The following is a 20,322-nucleotide window of genomic DNA, read 5'->3' as shown; positions in this document are numbered from 1 at the left end:
TTCAAAAAAAAAAGTCATTTTCATTATATTTTCGAGGAAAACTTTAAATTTTTTTAGCAAGAAATAAAAAATTTCATCGATTTTGTGGGACAAACACACAACAAAAAAATAAAATTAATTCTCTTTTTTAATAATTGTCTTTTATTTTCTCTTTGAAGTAAATGAAATCTTGTTTATATGAAAATTTCGGCATCTTTTTACGGGATGCTTCCTTAATTTTCAACACTCCATCGCGATAGTTTTTGCGATCAGTGTACTTTTTTCTTCATTTTCGTTTCTTTCAAACAAATTCCTTGAGAGGAGCCGATTTCTCTATGTCTTGACAGTCTTATTAACAGCCCTTATTATACATAAATCTAATGAGGAATCGCATCATGACCATGACTCAATTATATGAAATTAGAAAGTGTGTTCGGTTCTCTTTGTTCTGAAAATGTTGCTTGTTGATTAATTTCCTCTAAATTTGTTTTAAGCACATTACATAGGTCGTCGTGTCATCTGGTTGAGCAGAAGTTGGATTATTCTTTGTAGATTTTTATCAACCTGCAATTTTTGTATTTAAAGTTTTTTGTTTCTTTCAAGTCAAGAACCTTAAGTCCTTTTATTTTTATAATAATGTATTCTGCAAATTAGCACTCAGAAAGATATTTTTTAATTTTTCTCTCAAATACCTGAAAATAAAAGAGACAGTTTCTAAAAAATAAATTTAAATAATACTCTTACCGTTAACCATAAAAAATAGAAAAGTTAATTTGTAAAAATATGATATTCACCTAAATTTGTACATGAACCGAATTGGGTTGAACAATAGAAGAAACTTCGGGCATTCAACTGGATACTTTTGGAATGGACAACCTATATGGAAAGAGCTTAAAAATGTTATTGAACTTTTGAAGAAAGAAATTAATAATCAGTACTAACTATTTATGAATTTAGGAATCAAATTTTTCGACACTTGATAAGAACCAAGATTTTAAAGAAACTTTCTCGAAGCTTAGATGTTGTTGAGATGTTTAAGATAACAGTAAATGTTTAAAAAATAAACTGCAAATATTAGTTCATAAATAGAAACTTACCACAAAAGAAATAAGAGTTTAAACGAAAGCTGCGAAAAGTCCTTCCAGCATCCAGATGTAACGATAATCCCTTAAATCTTCAATAAATTATTTTAACAGATTTTTTTCAAATCCAATCAAAACCAATTTCAACATAGGTCCACTGAGGTGTACGAAAACAAATCAACCAATCAGACGAGTTTTGTCGTTTTCGAGTATGGAGTTGTATAGACTTCTACGCCAGTACACAACTTCTCGTACAGCCTACGACATCGTGCTCCAAATTGCCGAGTGGGCTTCAAGCTGGTCTCGCCTGAATTAGCAAACGTCAAATTTAGTTAATCGCTAAAGAAGAAAATAGCCATAGTTTCTGTGCAAACAATTCAAAATAAACGCCAATCTCTCGTCCCGCAATCATGATCCAATAATGACTAATTGTGCAAGTGTCTAAGTGCGAAAATGCGTACGCGGAAAATCAAGTGAAAAACACCCAAAACACACACGCGAGCAAACACGGTCGAGAAAAAAGACGAGAGTGTGAAAGAAGAAAAAAAAATACGAAGAAAAAAAACAAACACAAATATCATGGCGACCAATTCATCGAATACAGGTTGGAATAATTTTTCCTTCCTCAGTAAGTGGCACTTGAGCAAGCTCAGTGACCCGTTTCAGCAGCAAAAATTCCTCACGGACAAGAAAACGCTCGAAAAGACGTGGAAACTCATGGACAAAGTAGTGAAATTGTGTCAGCAAAGCAAAATGAATCTGAAAAACTCACCCCCATTCATTCTGGACATTTTGCCAGATACATATCAAAGATTGCACCTAATCTATTCTAAATACGAAGATCAAATGCATTTACTACACAATAACGATCACTTTAACATTTTTATCAATAATCTCATGCGGAAGTGCAAGCAGGCCATTAAGCTGTTCAAGGAGGGCAAGGAGAAGATGTTCGACGAGAATTCCGGGTACCGCCGAAATCTCACGAAACTCAGTCTCGTCTTCTCGCACATGCTGAGCGAACTGAAGGCCATCTTTCCCAACGGGCTCTTTGCCGGCGAACAATTTCGCATCACCAAGTCGGACGCCAATGAATTTTGGAAATCGCGATTCGGCAATAGGTGAGTAGAGTAGAGACACGACACATATTTCATTCGTAGACACGTAGCGAAAAAAAAAACAAAAAAATTATAATAGAGCTGTTTACTTCCCATCGCCGTTGCTTCACTTGTTTCGCTTGGAACAAAAAATATCTCACACTGGCCTCTAAACAAAAAAAAAAAGAACACAAAACAACATCGATGATGATGATGTCGATGATGCACACACACGACACGACACACAGAGAGGCTCCACTCGTATCGCGCGTCGCTCGCTACACAAACAACATCATTTATATTGCTAGTTTCCGGTACTAATAACACGATCTGCTCTGTTCTCTTTTGCATATTGTACACTACACGCATCGCAACGAATATTCAATAGGCAATAGTACAGAAGTTCATCTGAATTTTTTTTTTCGTCAGCAGCTTCCAATAACTCGAATGTACGCAAAAAAAAACGAAAACTGCGAGGGGGGAAAATTGTATATTTTTTTTTCTGTGATAAGAAAAAGGATGCTGACGACTTTTTATCGCGAGTATAAGCGGAAGTTTAATGTTGATACGGAGTCAACAACGAGCGATGTGAGTCAAGGCAATTCCATTTCGCGGAATGTTGACGCATCATCGATGTGCGAATTGGGTGCGAATCGTTTGACCCTGGGTGACTCATAAATTAATTGTAACGATCTTTCTTATCTAGAGTGGCATCTTCGGTTTTTATCATGTTTTCTTAATGATGTTGATGAATGATAAAATGTTTAAAGTGAGTCATTGGGACAGAAGCTATTTAATGAGGATGAAAATTTGAATTTAAGGAATTTTTTAAAGAATTGTCTTTAAGGATTTAAAGATTATTGAAGTAACTTTTGAGACTTGAAATGCACTAGGGGCCTTAAAAATATCTTGGGGCCTAAAATCCAAGAATTTTCTCAAATCTGATAAAATCATGAGAAAAATATGAATTTTATGTGAACAAAATTGGAAAAATTTTTATGATTTTTCTCCAATTAAAGAAAATTAAGAAAAAAGTTTTGAACTTTGAGAGAGGATTTTTAGATCAAATTATGGTCAATTTTGCTTAAAAATCACTCAAATTATTTCCATCTAATGCTTAGTTGCTCTTTAGTTCTTTTTTTTCGACAATTCAAGTTGCATCAGTCTTATCCATTATTTGGGGTGAAAATGACATTATTGAATGATCGCCGCCATAAAAACCCATCTTTTTGTCTTCATCTTAATGGTTATTTCTTAATTCTAACAGTACAGATTTCTTAAAATTACAGGCCGTTGTTTCTGAAATAAAATTCATTAAATATTATTAAAAATTCTGAAGAAGTCTAAAATTTCCCAAATGGTCGAAATTCGGAATTTTTCATAAAAAAATAATTTTCTATTGAAAAATTTTTCAAAAAAAAAAATGATAAAAATTTAAAAGTTTATTAACTTACCTAAAATCCAATTTTTTTTTATAATTTTCTTAATGATAAAAATTCATTATTTTTAATGTGTAAAAAGTTTACTAAATTTCCAGAAAATTTAACTTAGAAGCTTAGAACTAAAATTATTTGATTACCTTATATAAAAAAGTTCAAAATTAAATTGCAAATAAATCCTCGCCATTATAAAATCCCTTGCTAGTGAGCATATAGTCCTTTGCTCTTCGAAGTATCTAAGTGCATCATGTGTGTGGTTTGCTGTCTTTAAGCATTCGAAATTTGTTGATTATCGGAAAATTATTTTTATGGACTTAATCTCAACTTGTTAAAAAGTTTAAAATAACTAAATCAATTCCTTAATATTGAGTAAAAATTTTGAAACTTAAACTTTAAAATCAAAAGTTTTTTAAAAAATAAATTTTTGTGACAAAAAAATCCATAATTTATGCTAAAAATGTATGTTTTTTCGGAAAAAAATTTTTAAAATTAAAATAAATGAATCCTTCTAAATAACGGAAAAAAATTTCTATTTTAAATATTTTTCATTGTGATATAAAATTTTTATTTTTTAAATTGATCAGACATTTTATTTAAATAATTTTTTTCTGTTTGAATTGTTTTTTGTTATTTTCTCATGTATTCATTTTACTTATGTGTTCAAAAATTCTGCTCAAAAATATTGTTTTTCATGTTATTTTTCTTTAATTTTCAAACCAAGTACCTATAAAATTAGAAAAAAAAATTTATGTAAATTTTTTTTTTTTTTTTGAATTAAAGCTTTTTTCTCAATTTTCCTGTTATCGATTCAAAAGTTCTCGATAAATATTAATTTTTTATTTGTCTAAAAATATAAAATTGGAAAAATCTTCGAATTGTAAAATACTTAAGAATAAGTAAATAATTTTTTTGAGCTTTTACTTAAAACTTTAATGTGTGCATTGGTATTTTGCGTTTTGTCTTTAAGCATTCGAAATTTGTTGATTATGGGAAAATTCGTGATAGCTCGACGTTTTCAATGTTAATATGTAGTAATGGGGAAATGCTTGCCTTCAATGAATAGATTCTGAAATTAATTTAATACATATTCTTTTTTTTTAAATTAAATTATAATTATTTCGTCTTTGTCAATTCCTTCAACGACTTTGTGTCACTGGAATGGCAAAAAAAATAAAGTAACGAAAAAACGTTAGATAAAATAAAAATAAATAAAATACAAAATTTGTCATTAAGAATTTAAAAATTTTAGTATTTAAACTTATTTTAACAGAAATTTTGATATTTTATTGTTAAAAGATCTTTTAATTTATAAAATCGCTAAATAATTAAAAAACTTTTTTACTTAAACTTATAAAAAATCTCTTACCTTCAATAAAAAAAATCCACAAAAAAAAATGTTCAAAACATGTTCAAATCTTACCTTGCGGCTTGATCAACATCCCTCGTCATTGCTCATCTGCCCACCCATCGGTATCAAAACTTTCAATTTTCCTCATAAAAATTAAATTTTCCTATTTCACCTTCGTCCGCACCGAACATGTAACAAACTACAACAACACCACACCGAGAAAAAACATTGAAAATTTACGTCATTTTTGACATCATTGGCAACTTTCCTAATTAAAAACTCATGTACTTTGATTCCACTCGGATGTTTTTTTTTATCACTTATGCCAACTACCTACGAGCTATCCATCCGAACACGTTTATCTGTGAATGAATTGAAGTGTGATTGCTGCTGAATCGTCTAGAATGCAAAATAAAAAAAATCGTTCAAAGTTCAAGAGGCGGAGAGCGAACATAATTATTACTTTTTTTTTGCACCAAAATAACATTTCTCGATGGAAAAACGATTATTATTATTTTCAATTGGAATCTGTGTGTGTGTTCCAATTTTCTCTCATGTCGTTTAGTGCAAAAAGTTCATCGGAAGTGGGATGACACTAATAACGGAAGTCGAATCCTTCTCCAAAAAAAAAAAATTGTTCGCAATGGGAAAAAAAATTCCGTCATCGGCTCAACATCTGTAACGAACGTCATGCGTCTTGTCTTGTTGTTTTATGTGTTTTTTGCTGCTGTGCGACTATTTCTCAACAACAACATCACCACAGACATTCGTTCTATTTCTAGCTGTTACGTTGATGTTGTTGTTGTTATTATTCTTCTTCTTACCGCTATAAATATTTTGCTACACTCTTTAATGAATGAAAATAAATTGACGGTGTGTGTGTGTGTTTGCGCTTTTTTGTCATTTTGTTTGCTTCTCATCTATGAATGGCACCTGTTAAATTTGAATTTTCACAGAAATTGAAAAAAATAATGTTGAAAAGTCAGCGGGTGGGAATGTTAATCGAGCGCTTTTGATGTGATTTTACAAATTTTTTTAAGGTCAATGTATTTTTGCGGGATCTAAATTGATTTTAAAAAATAAATTTTTATTAAAAAAATTCATAAATCAAAAAAATATGACAAATTTATTAATTTTTTTAAATAATTTCACAAAGTAAAAATATTAGAGATTAGAAAATTTTTATTTTTTTGCCAAAAAACATTTTCAGATTTTTTATTTTAATTTTCCGAATATTTTAAGAATTTTTTCGCGACATCTAATAATAAGTTTACAATTTTTCCTCAAAATTTATTAATTTTCTAATTATTTAATTTATTAAATTTCATAAATTTATTAATTTTTATTAATTTGTTCGAGATTTTTAAAAATTCATAGAAAAAATATTTTTCAAATTTTTTTTTAAATTTTCTGAATTTTTAAGAATTTTTTTTCTAATGATAAGTTTACAATTTTTTCTCAAAAATTTATTAATTTTCACGATTTTGTTCGAAATTGTTATAAATTTATAGAAAAATTTTTTCAAAAAATAATTTCTAAAGCTCCAAAAATGAAGGAAAATGGCAAAATTCTCGATCTTCAGATTTAAAGTCGTAACTTTTCATATAAAATCGAGCTCAAAATTTTCATTTTTGATCAAATTTTGATGCCAATTAACTAAAACTTATCTTTACTTTAAAAATTTTGATTAAAAATCTTGAATTTCAAGCTTTTTTAATAAATTTTTTGATAAAAAATCACCCGATTCGAGTTTCAGTTTAAAATTTCAGACTAAAAGCGATTAATTTTTGTCATTTTAAATAAAATTTTAAAAAAACACTTACCAAGTTTTGTATGTTGATCCCCATTTTTATCCTAAAATTGATATTTTTGAATAAATACGAGGCAAAACTGTTAAAATTGGCATTTTGACTACAATTAAAAAGTTATAATCGCCAATTTTTGTCTCATTTGATTAGTTTTTTAAAAACAAAGTATTTGAATTTTCATTTTGATTAAAAATATTTGTAGAAAATTTTTCAATTTTTTTTTAAATTTAAATATTTTTTTTTTAAAAAAATTGCCCCTAGATTTAGACATATTTTGTCTAAAATATTCTCAAAATTTTTGATTTTAATTTTTTGGTCCTCAAGTCAATTTTGACCCAATTTTATACAATCTGACTTTAAAATTAATTTTTTGATCAAAAATAACCGAAATCCGTTACATTTCGCGCTCAAAATCGCACATTTCCCACCATTTTTTTCCGAACATTTGAAATCCATCCGAACAGCGACAGTCACACGAAAAAAAAAAGTTTTGTATGAATTTGCGTAGCATACAATGTTATGAATGAAAATTTATTTAAACATGCGAGAGTTTGTGACAGTTCATGAATAAATAATAGAAAGAAATGCGCTGCAAACAACGTTGAATCCTCGCAAATCACATTTAATTATGTCTCAAGGTCATTCGTCGTCGTTGTTGCTCTTTTTCTCCCCGCGATCTGATCCACCGACAATCAACAAAAGGATTTCGCCCGTCTCGAAAAAATTATTTTTCTTCCCCCATTTTATTTACTATCTGCCTACTTTTTCTTCGATGTTCTGCGCTGACGACGACGACGACGAGAAAAAACGCGATTCTTGGCAAAAACATCATCGTCGTCATCAAGCTCGCGATCACGGGGCCACTTTTGAATTTTTATCGAGTGACTCAATGATTTTTTTTTCATCGTTGCGTTATCGTCTATCGAGCTAATGATTGACGGTTTCGTCTTCGTTTTTTTTTTTGGATTCATAAATTAACGCATAGGCACGTCGTCGATACGCGGCAATAATATTATTTAAATGAAGCATGGCTTTAATGAAATGCAAAAACCGTTACGAGCAAACATTTTTTTCATGCACAATAGAACAATTATCGCTAATCTCTTTTTCATTGTCTCTCTCTCTCGGTCGTTCTCCCGTTTTCTCATTCTTCCGATTCCGCACAAATTAGTATTTTGAACCGTTACAGTTAATTAGTACACAAAAAATGTGTGTTTTCAAGAGTTTGAAGAGTCGAATTCTGGCGTCAAAGCAAACATTTCCAAAGTGTACTTCCGCAACGCATGCAAAAATATTCACACTTGGCCTTTATGGGGATTTTCGTATTTTTATTAAATGGCTTTTTAGTGAAGTTGACATGGTGTCTGTCTTTATGTCACGCTTATTGATAAAAATTTCAAATTGTGCACTGGGTCTATTTTATTTTGTGCGTAGAGCCAAAATTTCGAAATGTTCATTGGGCTTACATTATAATATGATCGTTTGGCTAAAAACTCAAAATTGGCATTGGGCTTTTTTGTTAAATTTTGCATTAGGTAAAATTTTCAGAATGTGCATTAGGTCAAAATTTTAAAATTTGTAATGAACTAAATTTTTAAAAGGTTTAATAGGCTAAAATATACAATGGTATGTAATCTCAAATTGTGTATCAGATCAATTTTTTTAAATAATCAATAAGAAAAAATTTTATAATGTGCATTGGGATAAAAGTTTAAACTTGATATTATTTCAGTTTTTAAAAATATTTTTCATTTTTCTATAAAATTGAAGTTTCTTTAGAATTTGAAAACTTTTCACATTTTGAAGTTTTGGCCCAATGCACATTTTGAAATGTTTGCCCAATAAACATTCTGAAATATTGACCCAATGCACAATTTGACTAAAAAAATTTGTTTTTTATGAAAAAAAAATCTTTAAAAATTTAAAATAAATAAATATTAAAATTTTAGCACAAGAAAAAACAAAAAAATTAAATTAAAAAAAAATATTTCTGCTAAATAATTTTTTTCTTTTCCTAAAATTTTAATTTTTATTCAACTTGGCCTTTTTCAAAAAAATTTTTATTTTTTAAATAATTTTTTTTTTATTTTTTTTTGCACATGTCATTCAATCTAATTGAGACTTTTCACATAAATATATCTCTATCCATCATCATCATCATATGAATGAAGTGTGTGTGATATTTATGAATGAATGGTGGAAGAAGATTACCTTCCTTGCCATTGTTGAGATACTTTCGTCTGTATGTGTATCGAAGTGTGGACGTGGAAACGCAAAAAAAAAATCGGAAGAATCGCATTTATGAGGGTGACAATTTTATTGTCTTTCGATGGCACTTTGTCTCATTTAATGATGGAAATGGAGTGCTATTGTACGGTTTGTTTGAGCACAATTTGTGATGAGTTTCGAGGAAACATTTTTTTTTTCTTGGTAAATAGCAAGTAACGGAAAAAGGCTTTGATGTTGCTTTTTTGCTTCTAGTGAAAAAAATTTCATTAAATTTGGATTTGAAAAAAAAAATGCCTTTAAGAGGCGCTTTTTACGTAAGGAAGAAAACTCATGTTTGCGTAAAGACAAATATAGAAATTGTTTGTATTTATTTTTCTGTCCAATTTTTCAATTATTTTCTTTGCTTGGAGGCTTGAAGTCGTAAATTCTTGTGAAACGAGATTTTTTTCGGGGGGTTTCTCAGTAAATTATTATTTTTTGGTTTTAATCATTCGAGGGAATTGTACAAATTGCTTTGAAAATTGAATTTTTTTCAATAGAAAATCATCAAATGGCTTGAAAATTACTCGTTTAAAAAAAATTAAATTTTAAATTAAATTTAAAAAAATAAATTAATAAACAAAAATTTAATTTAAATAAAATTTATTAAATTTTTTTGGACTGTTTTAAATTTTTTTTTATTAATTTTTTTTAATCATTTTATTTAATTAAATATTATTTATTTTATTTTTAATTGTTTGACCAAAGAAAAAACTATTTTTAGACAATTATTTAAAAATTTTCTTTTATTTTAAAATTGTTTGAAATTAAAATTGTGAAAATTACTGGCTTTTCATTTAAAATAAAAAATAAAATCCAATTATTTTTTTTTATTTTTTGAATAATTTTAAGTTTTTTTTTTAATTATTTAATTTAATTAATTTTTTTTAATTTAAAAATTTGAAAATTTTTTTGTTTCTAATTTTTTGAATTATTTTTATTTTTTAATTATTTTATTTTTTTTTAAATTTTTTAATTTAATTTATTTTTTTTAATTTTGGAAAATTTTGTTTAATTTTAAACACACTAAAAATTTTCCGATATCCTTATCAAGAAATTTTTGTTAAATCGAAGAAAATTTTCACCTTTGACCTTGACGAAGTAAGAACAGAACCTTTTTAACATTAATCCCACGCCTGACATCCCATCATCGTGATACAACAAACAGCTTCATTATGTAAAAAAGAAAAAAAAAACATAAAAAATAATTACCAAACACACGAAATTCGAGGAAAATTAATTATTTTTTTTATCTCCTACGCTTCATTTCTTACGTTGCATGTTTATTTCTTCTTTTACAGCACCCTCGTACCATGGAAAATATTTCGACATGAGTTATCTCAAGTGCATCAAATTTCATCCGGACTGGAGGCGATGGCACTAAAAACGACAATTGATCTTACGTGCAATGATTATATATCAAATTTTGAATTTGATGTCTTTACAAGGTAAAAATTGCATTTTTAATTTTTTTTTACCGGAAATGATCTAATTTTGAATTATTTTTTAGGCTGTTTCAACCATGGAGTACACTTCTGCGTAACTGGCAGATACTTGCAGTGACACATCCGGGTTATGTTGCATTTCTAACGTATGACGAGGTGAAGGCGCGTCTCTCAAAATATATTACAAAGGCTGGTAGTTATGTGTTTAGGTGAGAGAAACATTTTTTCTATGCGTCGCTCGACAGATCATTAATCAATTTTTTTTTCTGTGCCGCTATCATCTGGCAGATTATCGTGTACAAGGTTAGGACAATGGGCGATCGGATATGTCACGGCTGACGGAGAAATATTGCAGACGATACCGCAGAATAAATCGCTGTGTCAGGCGTTACTTGATGGGCATCGGTAAGAAAATCTCATTATTTTGCGTCATTAGGCAAGAAGAATTTTAATAAAAAATGTTTCTCATTATTTTGGAATTTAAATTATTTTAAAGTGCGGATAATTTTTAAGAAAACATTATTTTTTTTTATTTTTAAATATTTTTTTTTGTTTTAAAGAAATTTTTGAAGCTTTCAATAAAAAATTAATAAATTTTGATATTTTTTTGTTTAAGATTAAAAAAAATATAGAAGCCAAAAAAATTTAAAAAAAAATAAATGAAAAATGTAGATTTTTTCAGATTTTTCTAAAATTTTGTAAAAAAATTAAAAAATTATAAATTTTGGAACTTTTTTAATCAAATACAGTATTTTAATATTTGCTAAATATTTAATTTTATTTTTAAAAAATTTGGAAAAAATTTAATTTAATTTAAAAATTTTTTTTTTTAATTATTTTCAAATTAAATTTTAAAAATTTATGTGAAATTTGGAAATTTTTAAATTCAGAGAGGATTTAAATTAAAAAATGAAAAAAGAAAAAATCAAAGAAATTTTATAACTTTTAGACAAATTTGCAATAAAAAATAATTTTAAAAAATTTTCCAATGATTTTTCAGATTTTTCTGAAATTTTGAAAATTTTTTGTCAAATTTAGTTTTAAAAAATTACAATATAACGAAACTTTGAGTTTTTGACGATTTTTTTTATTTTTTAAGACATTTTTGATTAAAATTTTAGTATGATATGTGAAACATTTTTTAAAATTGTATTTGCCTTTTTTACTAATTGCCCATTTTTCATTTTTTTATAAATTTTTTCACAGTGAGGGATTCTACTTGTATCCCGATGGACGACCGAATAACCCAGATCTGTCGTTTGCTGTACAAAGTCCTCTTGAAGATCACATCACTGTCACCCAGGAGCAATATGAACTCTACTGTGAAATGGGTAAGTAATTGCTTGTTTGTGTAAAAAAAAATTTTTTAAAAATAAATTTTACGTCATTCGTTCACAGGAAGTACCTTTCAACTGTGTAAAATATGCGCGGAAAATGACAAAGACATTAGAATTGAGCCCTGTGGACATTTACTGTGCACGCCGTGTCTCACCGCGTGGCAAGTTGACTCCGAAGGACAAGTAAGAAAATTTTATTTCAACTTTTTCGCGAAAAAAAATTATTAAAAATCTCAAATTTTTAGGGTTGTCCATTTTGTCGCGCAGAAATCAAAGGAACTGAACAAATTGTCGTCGATGCGTTCGACCCGAAGCGACAACACAACCGTAACTCTGCCAATGGCAAGCAGCAAGTGGAAGATCACGATGACGATCCTGAGGTATTATAACCGCACACTACTCATTCATTCGTCGACGCGATTTAAAAAAAAAATCATTTTCTGTTCCATTGCACGTGAAATTCTTCTTTTTTTCTTCAAAATAGATTCATTTTATACGCTTGAACGTTTTATTTTATAATTATTTTATTTATTGAACGCATTTTTAGTTTATTATTTTTTTTAATAGACAAATAAAATTATTTAGATTTAAATTTTTAGTGAAATAATTAAAAAAAAACACACTCAGTGCTTAAAATTTGTAAAAAAAATCGCACGATCGTTGCATGATTTTTTGTACGTCATCATCGGGAATCAATTCATGGGAAAATTTTCATCAATTATATTTTGGCTTAATTTTTTTTTATTATTATTTCAAAAGTGCCTTTTTTATTAAAATTTAATTAAAAAGTGCTCCAATTTATCATTTTTAATTTAAAAAAAAATTTTTTTTCATTCAAAAATAATTTTTTGCTTCAAAATCTGAATTATTAGAAATAATTATTAAATCAACGATACCAGTTTTCAACAGATTTTGAGCAAAAATTTTTTATTAAATAATTTTTTTTTAAATTTTTATTTAATTTTTTTTTAATTAAAAATAATTTTTTATTAAATATTTTTTTTAAATTTTTATTTAATTTTTTTTTATTTAAAAATGATAAAAATGCAACAAAATGAATTTTTTTAGACTTTTTGATCTTGTTTTATTTCAATTTTTGCGAAATAAATAATTTCAAAAAGTCTGTTCTTGCCAAAAAATGTAGAAATTTTCCATTTTGCATTTATTTTGTTGCATTTTAACAAATTTGGAGCAAAAATTAAAATTAGAAAAAAAAGTTTTAAACTTTTTTGTGATATTTTTCTAAAAACAAAAAAATCGAAAAAAAATCATCTTCCAATTTTATGTTATTTTTCATCAAATTTCATTAGTTTTTAAATGTTTCACAAGCCCATAAGACTTAAACTAGATCATAAGCTTAATGTTAAGACTTTAGAATAGGTTTTTATTGAACGTCGTTAGAAAATAAAAAAAAAATATAATTTAATGCTTGGCTTTTTATTTTTTTGTTTTGTCTTTTTTGCACGTTTCTCGTTTCATTTCATGTTTTTTTTATGTTTTTTTGAATGTTTTTTAAAATAATTTTTGTGTTTTGGCATCAGTTTGTTAAGTTTGCTGGATGTGGTAGTAATAGTTCACGATTGGTATGTTAAAAATTCATTTTTTTTTGTGAAAATTTTATGATTTCTGTCTAAAATGAGCTTTTTTTGTTTATTTTTTTTTGACTAGGACGGCGATTTTAACATACAAACATCATCACTACATGCATTAAGTAACACTTTGTCTAGAAATCCAAAGCATAGTCCACCCGGTTCGCCTCAACTCTCACGTAGAACGCCACAACTGCAATATAGCAACAACACAACTAGCACAAATTCATCCGAGAGTCTGTACGCGACACAAACGCCCTTGCCGCCATTACCGCCACCAACAACGACGCACAACATAAACGGCAATCTAGCGACTCACACTAACATTTCCCTATCTAGCATGGACGGTGCCGCCACAACTGAAGTCTCGTCTGCCTCTTCTTCATCCTCGTCGTCGTCAGCAGCTTCAGTTCCGAAATTGTCCTGCAAAAATAACGGAGCTTTAGCACGTGGAAGTATCAAAAAACCTCTTGAAGATGCGAAAGAGCTCAAAGCGCCTCCCTTGCCGCCACGAAAAGCTTCAAGCAACAACAACAATAATTCGTCGTCGCAAGTGCCCGGCTCCCAAACGATGCACGAGATGAGCAACGGTCACAACAGCAGTGAAAATATCACGACTTTGTGCGATTTTGATGTGCCCCGTACGACAGCGCCTCCCATTCCGAAACACCAGACGCCTCCGCCGATCGCCTCGCGTACCGCAATCGATCAATTATCGCACGATTTCGCGGCAATTTCGACCCAACCCCCTCCGCCGCCCCTCCCGAATCACCATACCATCAACGACCAAGACGTGGAAACGGTAATTGTGGGTCCTGCCGAGACAATTTCCGGCATTATTGATACACGACCGATCGCACATCGCAAACCGATTGTCACGCAGGAACAACAAAACAACTTGTACCACATGAAAAATGCGACATCGTCGCCGCAAATGCACGTGCGAAATGCCTCGTTGCCCGCAACAGTTAACACCACAACCACAAACTCGAGTAGTAATAGTAGCAGGTCTACGACAAATGTCAGCGAAACGCTCCCGAAGCCAGTTCCGAAGCCGCGAATTGATGTCCCGCCGGAAATTATAAGACCCGCGAGGACGCATAGCGAACAAAGACCCAATTCGACGCCGCATGCCGCTTCGGATCATTTTTTATATGAGAATATGACGCTGAGTGGCGGCGGCAACGGCGGGAGTGCGACAACAAATCCAACTAGTACAACGATGAAATTGACGACGACGACGACGACAGGATCGACAACAACAACAATGATGCCGCAACACGCGACAATGAAGGACGCCACTTCCGTTGGGTCTGTCAATACGAATCATTTAACTGGAAAAGACTGCGAGAATGTGCCATACGAGAACATCAACTTGGATTATATTACAAGACTGATGAACGAGGGTTACTCGAAGGAGCATGTGATAACGGCATTAGGTGAGAAATTAATTTTTTTCCTGTTTTTAATTGTTTTATAGATTTTTTCCATTAAAAATTGATCAACTTTCGTCTAGTTTTTGAAGAAAAACTTATTAAAAATCAATTTTCAATTAATTTAAAATTTTTTAAAAATTCATTTTTACTTTAAAAAGCTGATTTGTTAAGTTAATCTATAGTTTTTTTTATATTTATTTTTTTTATTTAAAAAATTTCAAATCTAAAAATTATTATAATAATAAAAATTAATTTTTTATTAAAATTGATCAATTTTCGTCAAATTTTTGAACAAAAAAAAAATAAAAATTATTTTTTAATTAATTTAAATTTTTTTAAAAATTCATTTTACTCCAGCTGATTTGTTAAGTTAATCTCTTGTTTTTTTATATTTATTTTTTTTTTATTTAAAAGATTTCAAATCTAAAAATTATTAGAATAAAAATTAATTTTTTTATTAACATTGATCAATTTTCGTCAAATTTTTAAAGAAAAAAAATTAAAAATTAATTTTTACTCTAAAATTTTAATTTTCAATATTACTATTTAATTTTTTTTTTAAATTGCCTTAGAATTATTAATTTTTAAATTAAAGTTTCTAAATTTTTGAATCTATAAATTATATAATAAAAGTTAAAAACAACTTTATCCAATTTTAAAAATTTTTGAATTAAAAATATTTTTTATTCAAAAATTATTCAAAAAAATTATAATAAAAAACTTTTTGAAATTTGATACAAAATATTAATTTGTAGCTGAAAAAACTTATTCAATATTTTTTTAATCAATTTAGAAAAAAATTAACTAACATTACCTAAAATTTTCAAATAACTTTAAATTTTGAACTCATAAAAAATTATTTCTTTTAAAAATTTTCGAATTTTAAAAATATTGGACAATTTTAAATTTTCTTAGAATATGAATTTGAGTCAAATTTTTGTTAAAATTAACCAAAAATATTTTTTTAAAAGAAAATCTTGAATTTCACATAAAAATTTAAATTTTTTCAAATAATTTTTAAAAACCAACCAAAAAATTTAAAATAAAAAAAAATATTTAAATAAATAAAATAAATTTTTAATCATAAAATTCAATTTTTCATATTTGATCAATTTCTTTAAATTTAATTTTCACCTAAAAATTAACTTTATTAATTAATTTTTTTAATTTTCAGGCATTTCAAGAAACAATATCGACGTCGCTACCGACATGTTAAATGTTTTTGTGCGGAAAGGCGGAGGCTCTGGTTAGCATCAACCGTAAATTACTTAAAAAGAACTTTTTCATTCATTCTTATACAAAATAAATTTAGACATAATTTAAGTAAAAAAATATTTATTTGTTTCTTCAAAAATGTTAAATAATAATTTTTTTCGCTTATAATCGCCTTGGTTGTGATTTTTTCATTCAAATTTTATTTTTTTTATTACAAAAAATGCTTTAAAATAATTTATTAACATTCGATCCGTACTAACATTTTTTTTTTATTTTTAAGCTTAAACCAAAAATTATAAATTAAAAAAAATTGCAAAGAAACCAAAGAAAAAAAAAAGAAAGAAGACGAGATAAGCTGCGTTACAATCAAACATTTACGAATTTATCTTTCTACAAACCAAAAAAATGAAATCTTGTCCAATTTTATGAGTTAGTCAAAAGAAATTACTTACATTTAGTATTATTAGCATATGTATAAAATATGTATGATGATGTATAAAAATTAACGAGAATCAATCTTAATGATTAGAAATGAGGAAAACATAAAGCAATAGGCATTACCTATAAATTAAATTAAATTAACTATGATTACTACTTGTGTAAATGGAACAAAAAAAGAATTAGAACACAATTAAAAAAAAAACAATTATCGTTCATCTAAAAAAAAAACTACGAAAAAATCTTAAAAACGCTTATTTTTGTGAAATTTTTTAACGTGTATCGCCGAATTAATCTAAAAAACTGAATTTTCCGTTAACAATGAAAAACAAAAGCAAACCATACTCAAAGAATGCAATAGAAAAACAAAAAATAAAAAATCATCTCTGTAATAAAATAAAATAAGAAACTTTAAAAAAATAGCAATTTAACCGTTAAACTGAAATGAAATAAAATGAACGTTAACGTAAATTAATAAAATTTTTCATTTTTTATCTGTACAAAATTAATCTCAAAGCACACTTTCACTCATTCACTCAGTCAAGTACACAAAAAATATGTAAAAATTGTAGTTTTTAATTCTATTGAACAAAAAATTTAGAATAATTAATGAAGAAAAAAATCAAGATATTTTAATAAAATCACCTCAATTATTTTTGTATGAAAAAATAAAAAAAAATATATTAAAGAAAAAAAATATTAGCGACTTAAAATACATATTTTAATGAAATTTGGCTCCTCTTTAGAAAAAAATCTCTTGTACAAATAAATAAAATTAAAAATAAATTAAGGCTGGCGAGGGAATGATTTTTTCGGGTGAAAAATTATAAATTATTTAAATAATTAATTAATTTTATTTTTTTTAAAATTTAATAACATTAATTTTATTTTAATTAATTCCTTAAAATAATTTTAATTAAATTTTTATTTTTTTATTATATAAATTTTTTTTCATCAATTTTTAAAACGAAAATTTTTAACAATTTTTTTGTTAAACAAACTTTTGATAAAAAAAAATTAAATTAAACAATGTTCAGTAAAATATTAAAAAAATTATTTATTTAAAATTTTATTAAATAAAAAAAAATATTTATTTAAAATTGTATTAAATATTAAAATAAAATAGATTTTTTATTATTTTTTTTTAAAGAAAATTTAGTTTTCTTCAAGTTCTTAATTTTTTATTATATCAAATTTTTTAAACAATTTTAAACACGAAAATTTTTAACAATTTTTTTAATAAAACATTTTAATAAAAATTAATTAAATAATATTCAGTAAAAAATTATTTCTTTAAAATTTTATTAAAAGTAAAAAAAATAAATTTTTGTTTATTTTAATTTATTTTTTAAATCTGTTAATTAATTTTTTATTTAAAGAAATTATTTTTTCAATATTTTCGCTGAAAAAACATTTCTTTGCCACAGTCGATCAGTAAAAAAGTGTAAATTTTCCCCATAAAATAATTAAAAAATAATAAAATATTATATGATCATCACCCTTTTTCACAAAAAGAAAAGAAAAACCACTGATATTTAACCAAACAAACAATATAAATATAAATTTTAGCACAAAAATCATCATAATCCCCCCACTTTCACAACATTTTAATCAAACAAGCCATATTTTAAGACATCGCAACTCATATCCCACATTGCATTGAAAAAACCATGAAAAATGTGTCATTTAGTTTTGAACGGGAGTTTCTTGTACAATGTACATTACCTACTATCTAATTACACCTACCTACTACTAAGAGATTCATGAAGAAAAAAAAACAATTAAACAAAAAAAAAATATAAATATTGAATATTTATAAGATGAAAAATAAAGTTGTCTTTGAAAGAAATTGAAATTAAATGGACCGAATAAAGTCATTAAAATAAAATTAATTTATTTTTCTATTTTTTTCTATCGTTATGGGATAATTCCAGCGACTCGTGCAGCACTGAGAAATTCTGTTCGCAGCACATATGAGCCAGTCATCACTCGTTTTCCGGTGTAAGAGTGTCTCCCATGCAAAATTCTCCAGTTATCAAAAATCAAAACTGTTCCCGGATTGAGTTTGAATTTCCATTCGTGCGTTTTTCGTTGAATATAAGACGAAAGTAGATGAAAATCGGTGTAAAATTGTTGAATTTTGTCGAATGGAATGGTATCGAGGACCGCACGATCGTTCATATTGAAGCGCAGTTGCTCTGGTTGGCCCGTCAGAGGATTTAATTTAATTAAAGGTCCGATATGGCGATGATTTCGTCCTTCCTCGATGTATTCCGAAGGGATTTGGTAGTTGCATAACCGATTGTAGGCCTCAAAATGATCTTTTTCCAGCTGGGACACCACTTGGAACCCATCGACGAGGAAATTTTCCCCTCCCTCACCTTGATGCTGGATGCAATGAAGAATTTGTAAGCCAGCAGCGTCATTAAAATAGGTGTTGTCATTGTGCGCGGGCAAATAATTGTTCGTATAAGCGAAATCGTGATGATCTTTGGTGTCGGAAAAGGTCCACATTTCCCCGAAAAACGTTTTCATCAACGGAAAAAGGCGAGTAATGGTCATTTCGGTGCTGTGTTGAGTGGCAGGAACTTTATTTACGAACGCTACGCCATATTTTATGAGAGATTCCAAGACAGATTTCACCGCAGAGTCATTACAAAGCAAATCACTGAGATCAACATTGGCTACATCGAGTTTCGAGACATTTTCGGAGGTCCATAAGACGGATTTGGATTCCTCGTATAAGGGACGCCTTATGGAAGGCTGATAATTGTACAAGAAATTTAACTCGTAGAACGATTCATGATCATCAGGCCATTTTACTCGAAGGCTCTCCTCTTGAATTTCATATTTTGAGGGTTTAATGTCCAAAGGAATGTCAGTCAAAGCCATTTTTCGCTGAGATGTGTCCTTGTCGTAACATTTTTCGCACCGGCAATGATCCCGAAGCCAGAAATAATTTAGTTTGATGCCTCCGGGGAATCGTGTTTCGTCTTCAATTTCGATAAAGTCCAGTTTTGGAGCTTCAGGTACGTGAATTTGTTCGTTTTCTTCGATAATTTGACTTGAGGTCACTTCATCTTGTATTGGTAAGTTTTCAATTTGGACTTCAGACTCTTCGTAAAAAATTTCTTTCTTAGTTATCGGAGATTTTTCCAATTTTTTACGTTTAATTGGTGTCAAAACGACGATATTTTGTGATAAAACTCTTTTATTGTTGCTTACGAGAACGATTTTTTCTGTTTCAGGTTCACTTTCTTCAATTTCAAAGACTTCTGGCTTTTCAATCTTTTTAATTTTGTCTTTTTTATCTTCATTTAAAATTACATGGCACTTTGTTTCTCTTTCTTCGGCACGTTCATGAGAAAAACTAAAGTTGTTAAAGTAATTCAGCTTGGTTCCCTCATTTGTCGGCACAGGAAATCCATGTCGAGCTCGTCTTTCACGATTGATGATGGGTTCAAGTGTTTCTAGGCGACCCAAGTTTCTCGAAGGAACTGCGTTGATGTTCAATGAACGTGATTCTGAGTTTTTATAAGCTTCAGGGGCGAAATGTCTCGTACAAATGAATTTACTTTTCCGCAACTGTTCCAGGGGGATACTCGAGACTTCAGGTAAATTGATGATTTCGAGCCATTCGCGAGCTCGTTCGTCATTCCGTGGGAATTTGTGCACCAAGTCCATCTTTTCGCCCTTGCACGAGGGCATAATGCAGTATCGTTTGGCGGAATCACTCATTATTTTAGCTGAGAAATTGCGGAGACGATGAAAAAGACGTTGGTTTGTTTACTTTTTTTAGTTCCAATTTATGCCGTTAAAGCGACATCAGGTGACTTCCGGA

At 28.3% G+C, this 20,322-nt stretch overlaps 2 protein-coding genes across 2 annotated transcripts; one reads left to right on the top strand and one right to left on the bottom strand.

Moving 5' to 3' along the window:
• Window positions 1-1,411: 1,411 nt before the first annotated feature.
• LOC134831168 (E3 ubiquitin-protein ligase CBL) lies at window positions 1,412-16,858 on the top strand. Its single transcript, XM_063844827.1, has 9 exons — window positions 1,412-2,182; window positions 10,323-10,469; window positions 10,532-10,675; window positions 10,755-10,871; window positions 11,673-11,797; window positions 11,865-11,986; window positions 12,049-12,183; window positions 13,472-14,831; window positions 16,003-16,858. The coding sequence occupies exons 1-9, from the start codon at window positions 1,641-1,643 to the stop codon at window positions 16,077-16,079; spliced, it is 2,769 nt and encodes a 922-aa protein (XP_063700897.1). The 5' UTR covers window positions 1,412-1,640; the 3' UTR covers window positions 16,080-16,858.
• Window positions 16,859-18,184: 1,326 nt separating this feature from the next.
• On the bottom strand, window positions 18,185-20,263 carry LOC134830155 (trimethyllysine dioxygenase, mitochondrial-like). Its single transcript, XM_063843544.1, has one exon. It carries the CDS (start codon window positions 20,217-20,219, stop codon window positions 18,399-18,401), a length of 1,821 nt encoding a protein of 606 aa, XP_063699614.1. The 5' UTR covers window positions 20,220-20,263; the 3' UTR covers window positions 18,185-18,398.
• Between the last annotated feature and the right edge of the window lie 59 nt (window positions 20,264-20,322).

This window comes from Culicoides brevitarsis, chromosome 2 (assembly GCF_036172545.1).
Source record: "Culicoides brevitarsis isolate CSIRO-B50_1 chromosome 2, AGI_CSIRO_Cbre_v1, whole genome shotgun sequence".
Taxonomy (NCBI): domain Eukaryota; kingdom Metazoa; phylum Arthropoda; class Insecta; order Diptera; family Ceratopogonidae; genus Culicoides; species Culicoides brevitarsis.
Note: the sequence above shows the minus strand (reverse complement) of the source record. Positions and strands in the feature narration are given on the sequence as shown.

What these genes read in the sequence shown, in the direction of transcription:
- LOC134831168 (XM_063844827.1), top strand. Translation starts at nt 1,641, where the DNA reads ATGGCGACCAATTCATCGAATACAGGTTGGAATAATTTTTCCTTCCTC. An exon ending in AAATCGCGATTCGGCAATAG is followed by an intron (nt 2,183 to 10,322) that starts GTGAGTAGAGTA and finishes CTTCTTTTACAG; the next exon opens with CACCCTCGTACCATGGAAAA. An exon ending in TGAACTCTACTGTGAAATGG is followed by an intron (nt 11,798 to 11,864) that starts GTAAGTAATTGC and finishes ATTCGTTCACAG; the next exon opens with GAAGTACCTTTCAACTGTGT.
- LOC134830155 (XM_063843544.1), bottom strand. Translation starts at nt 20,219, where the DNA reads ATGAGTGATTCCGCCAAACGATACTGCATTATGCCCTCGTGCAAGGGC.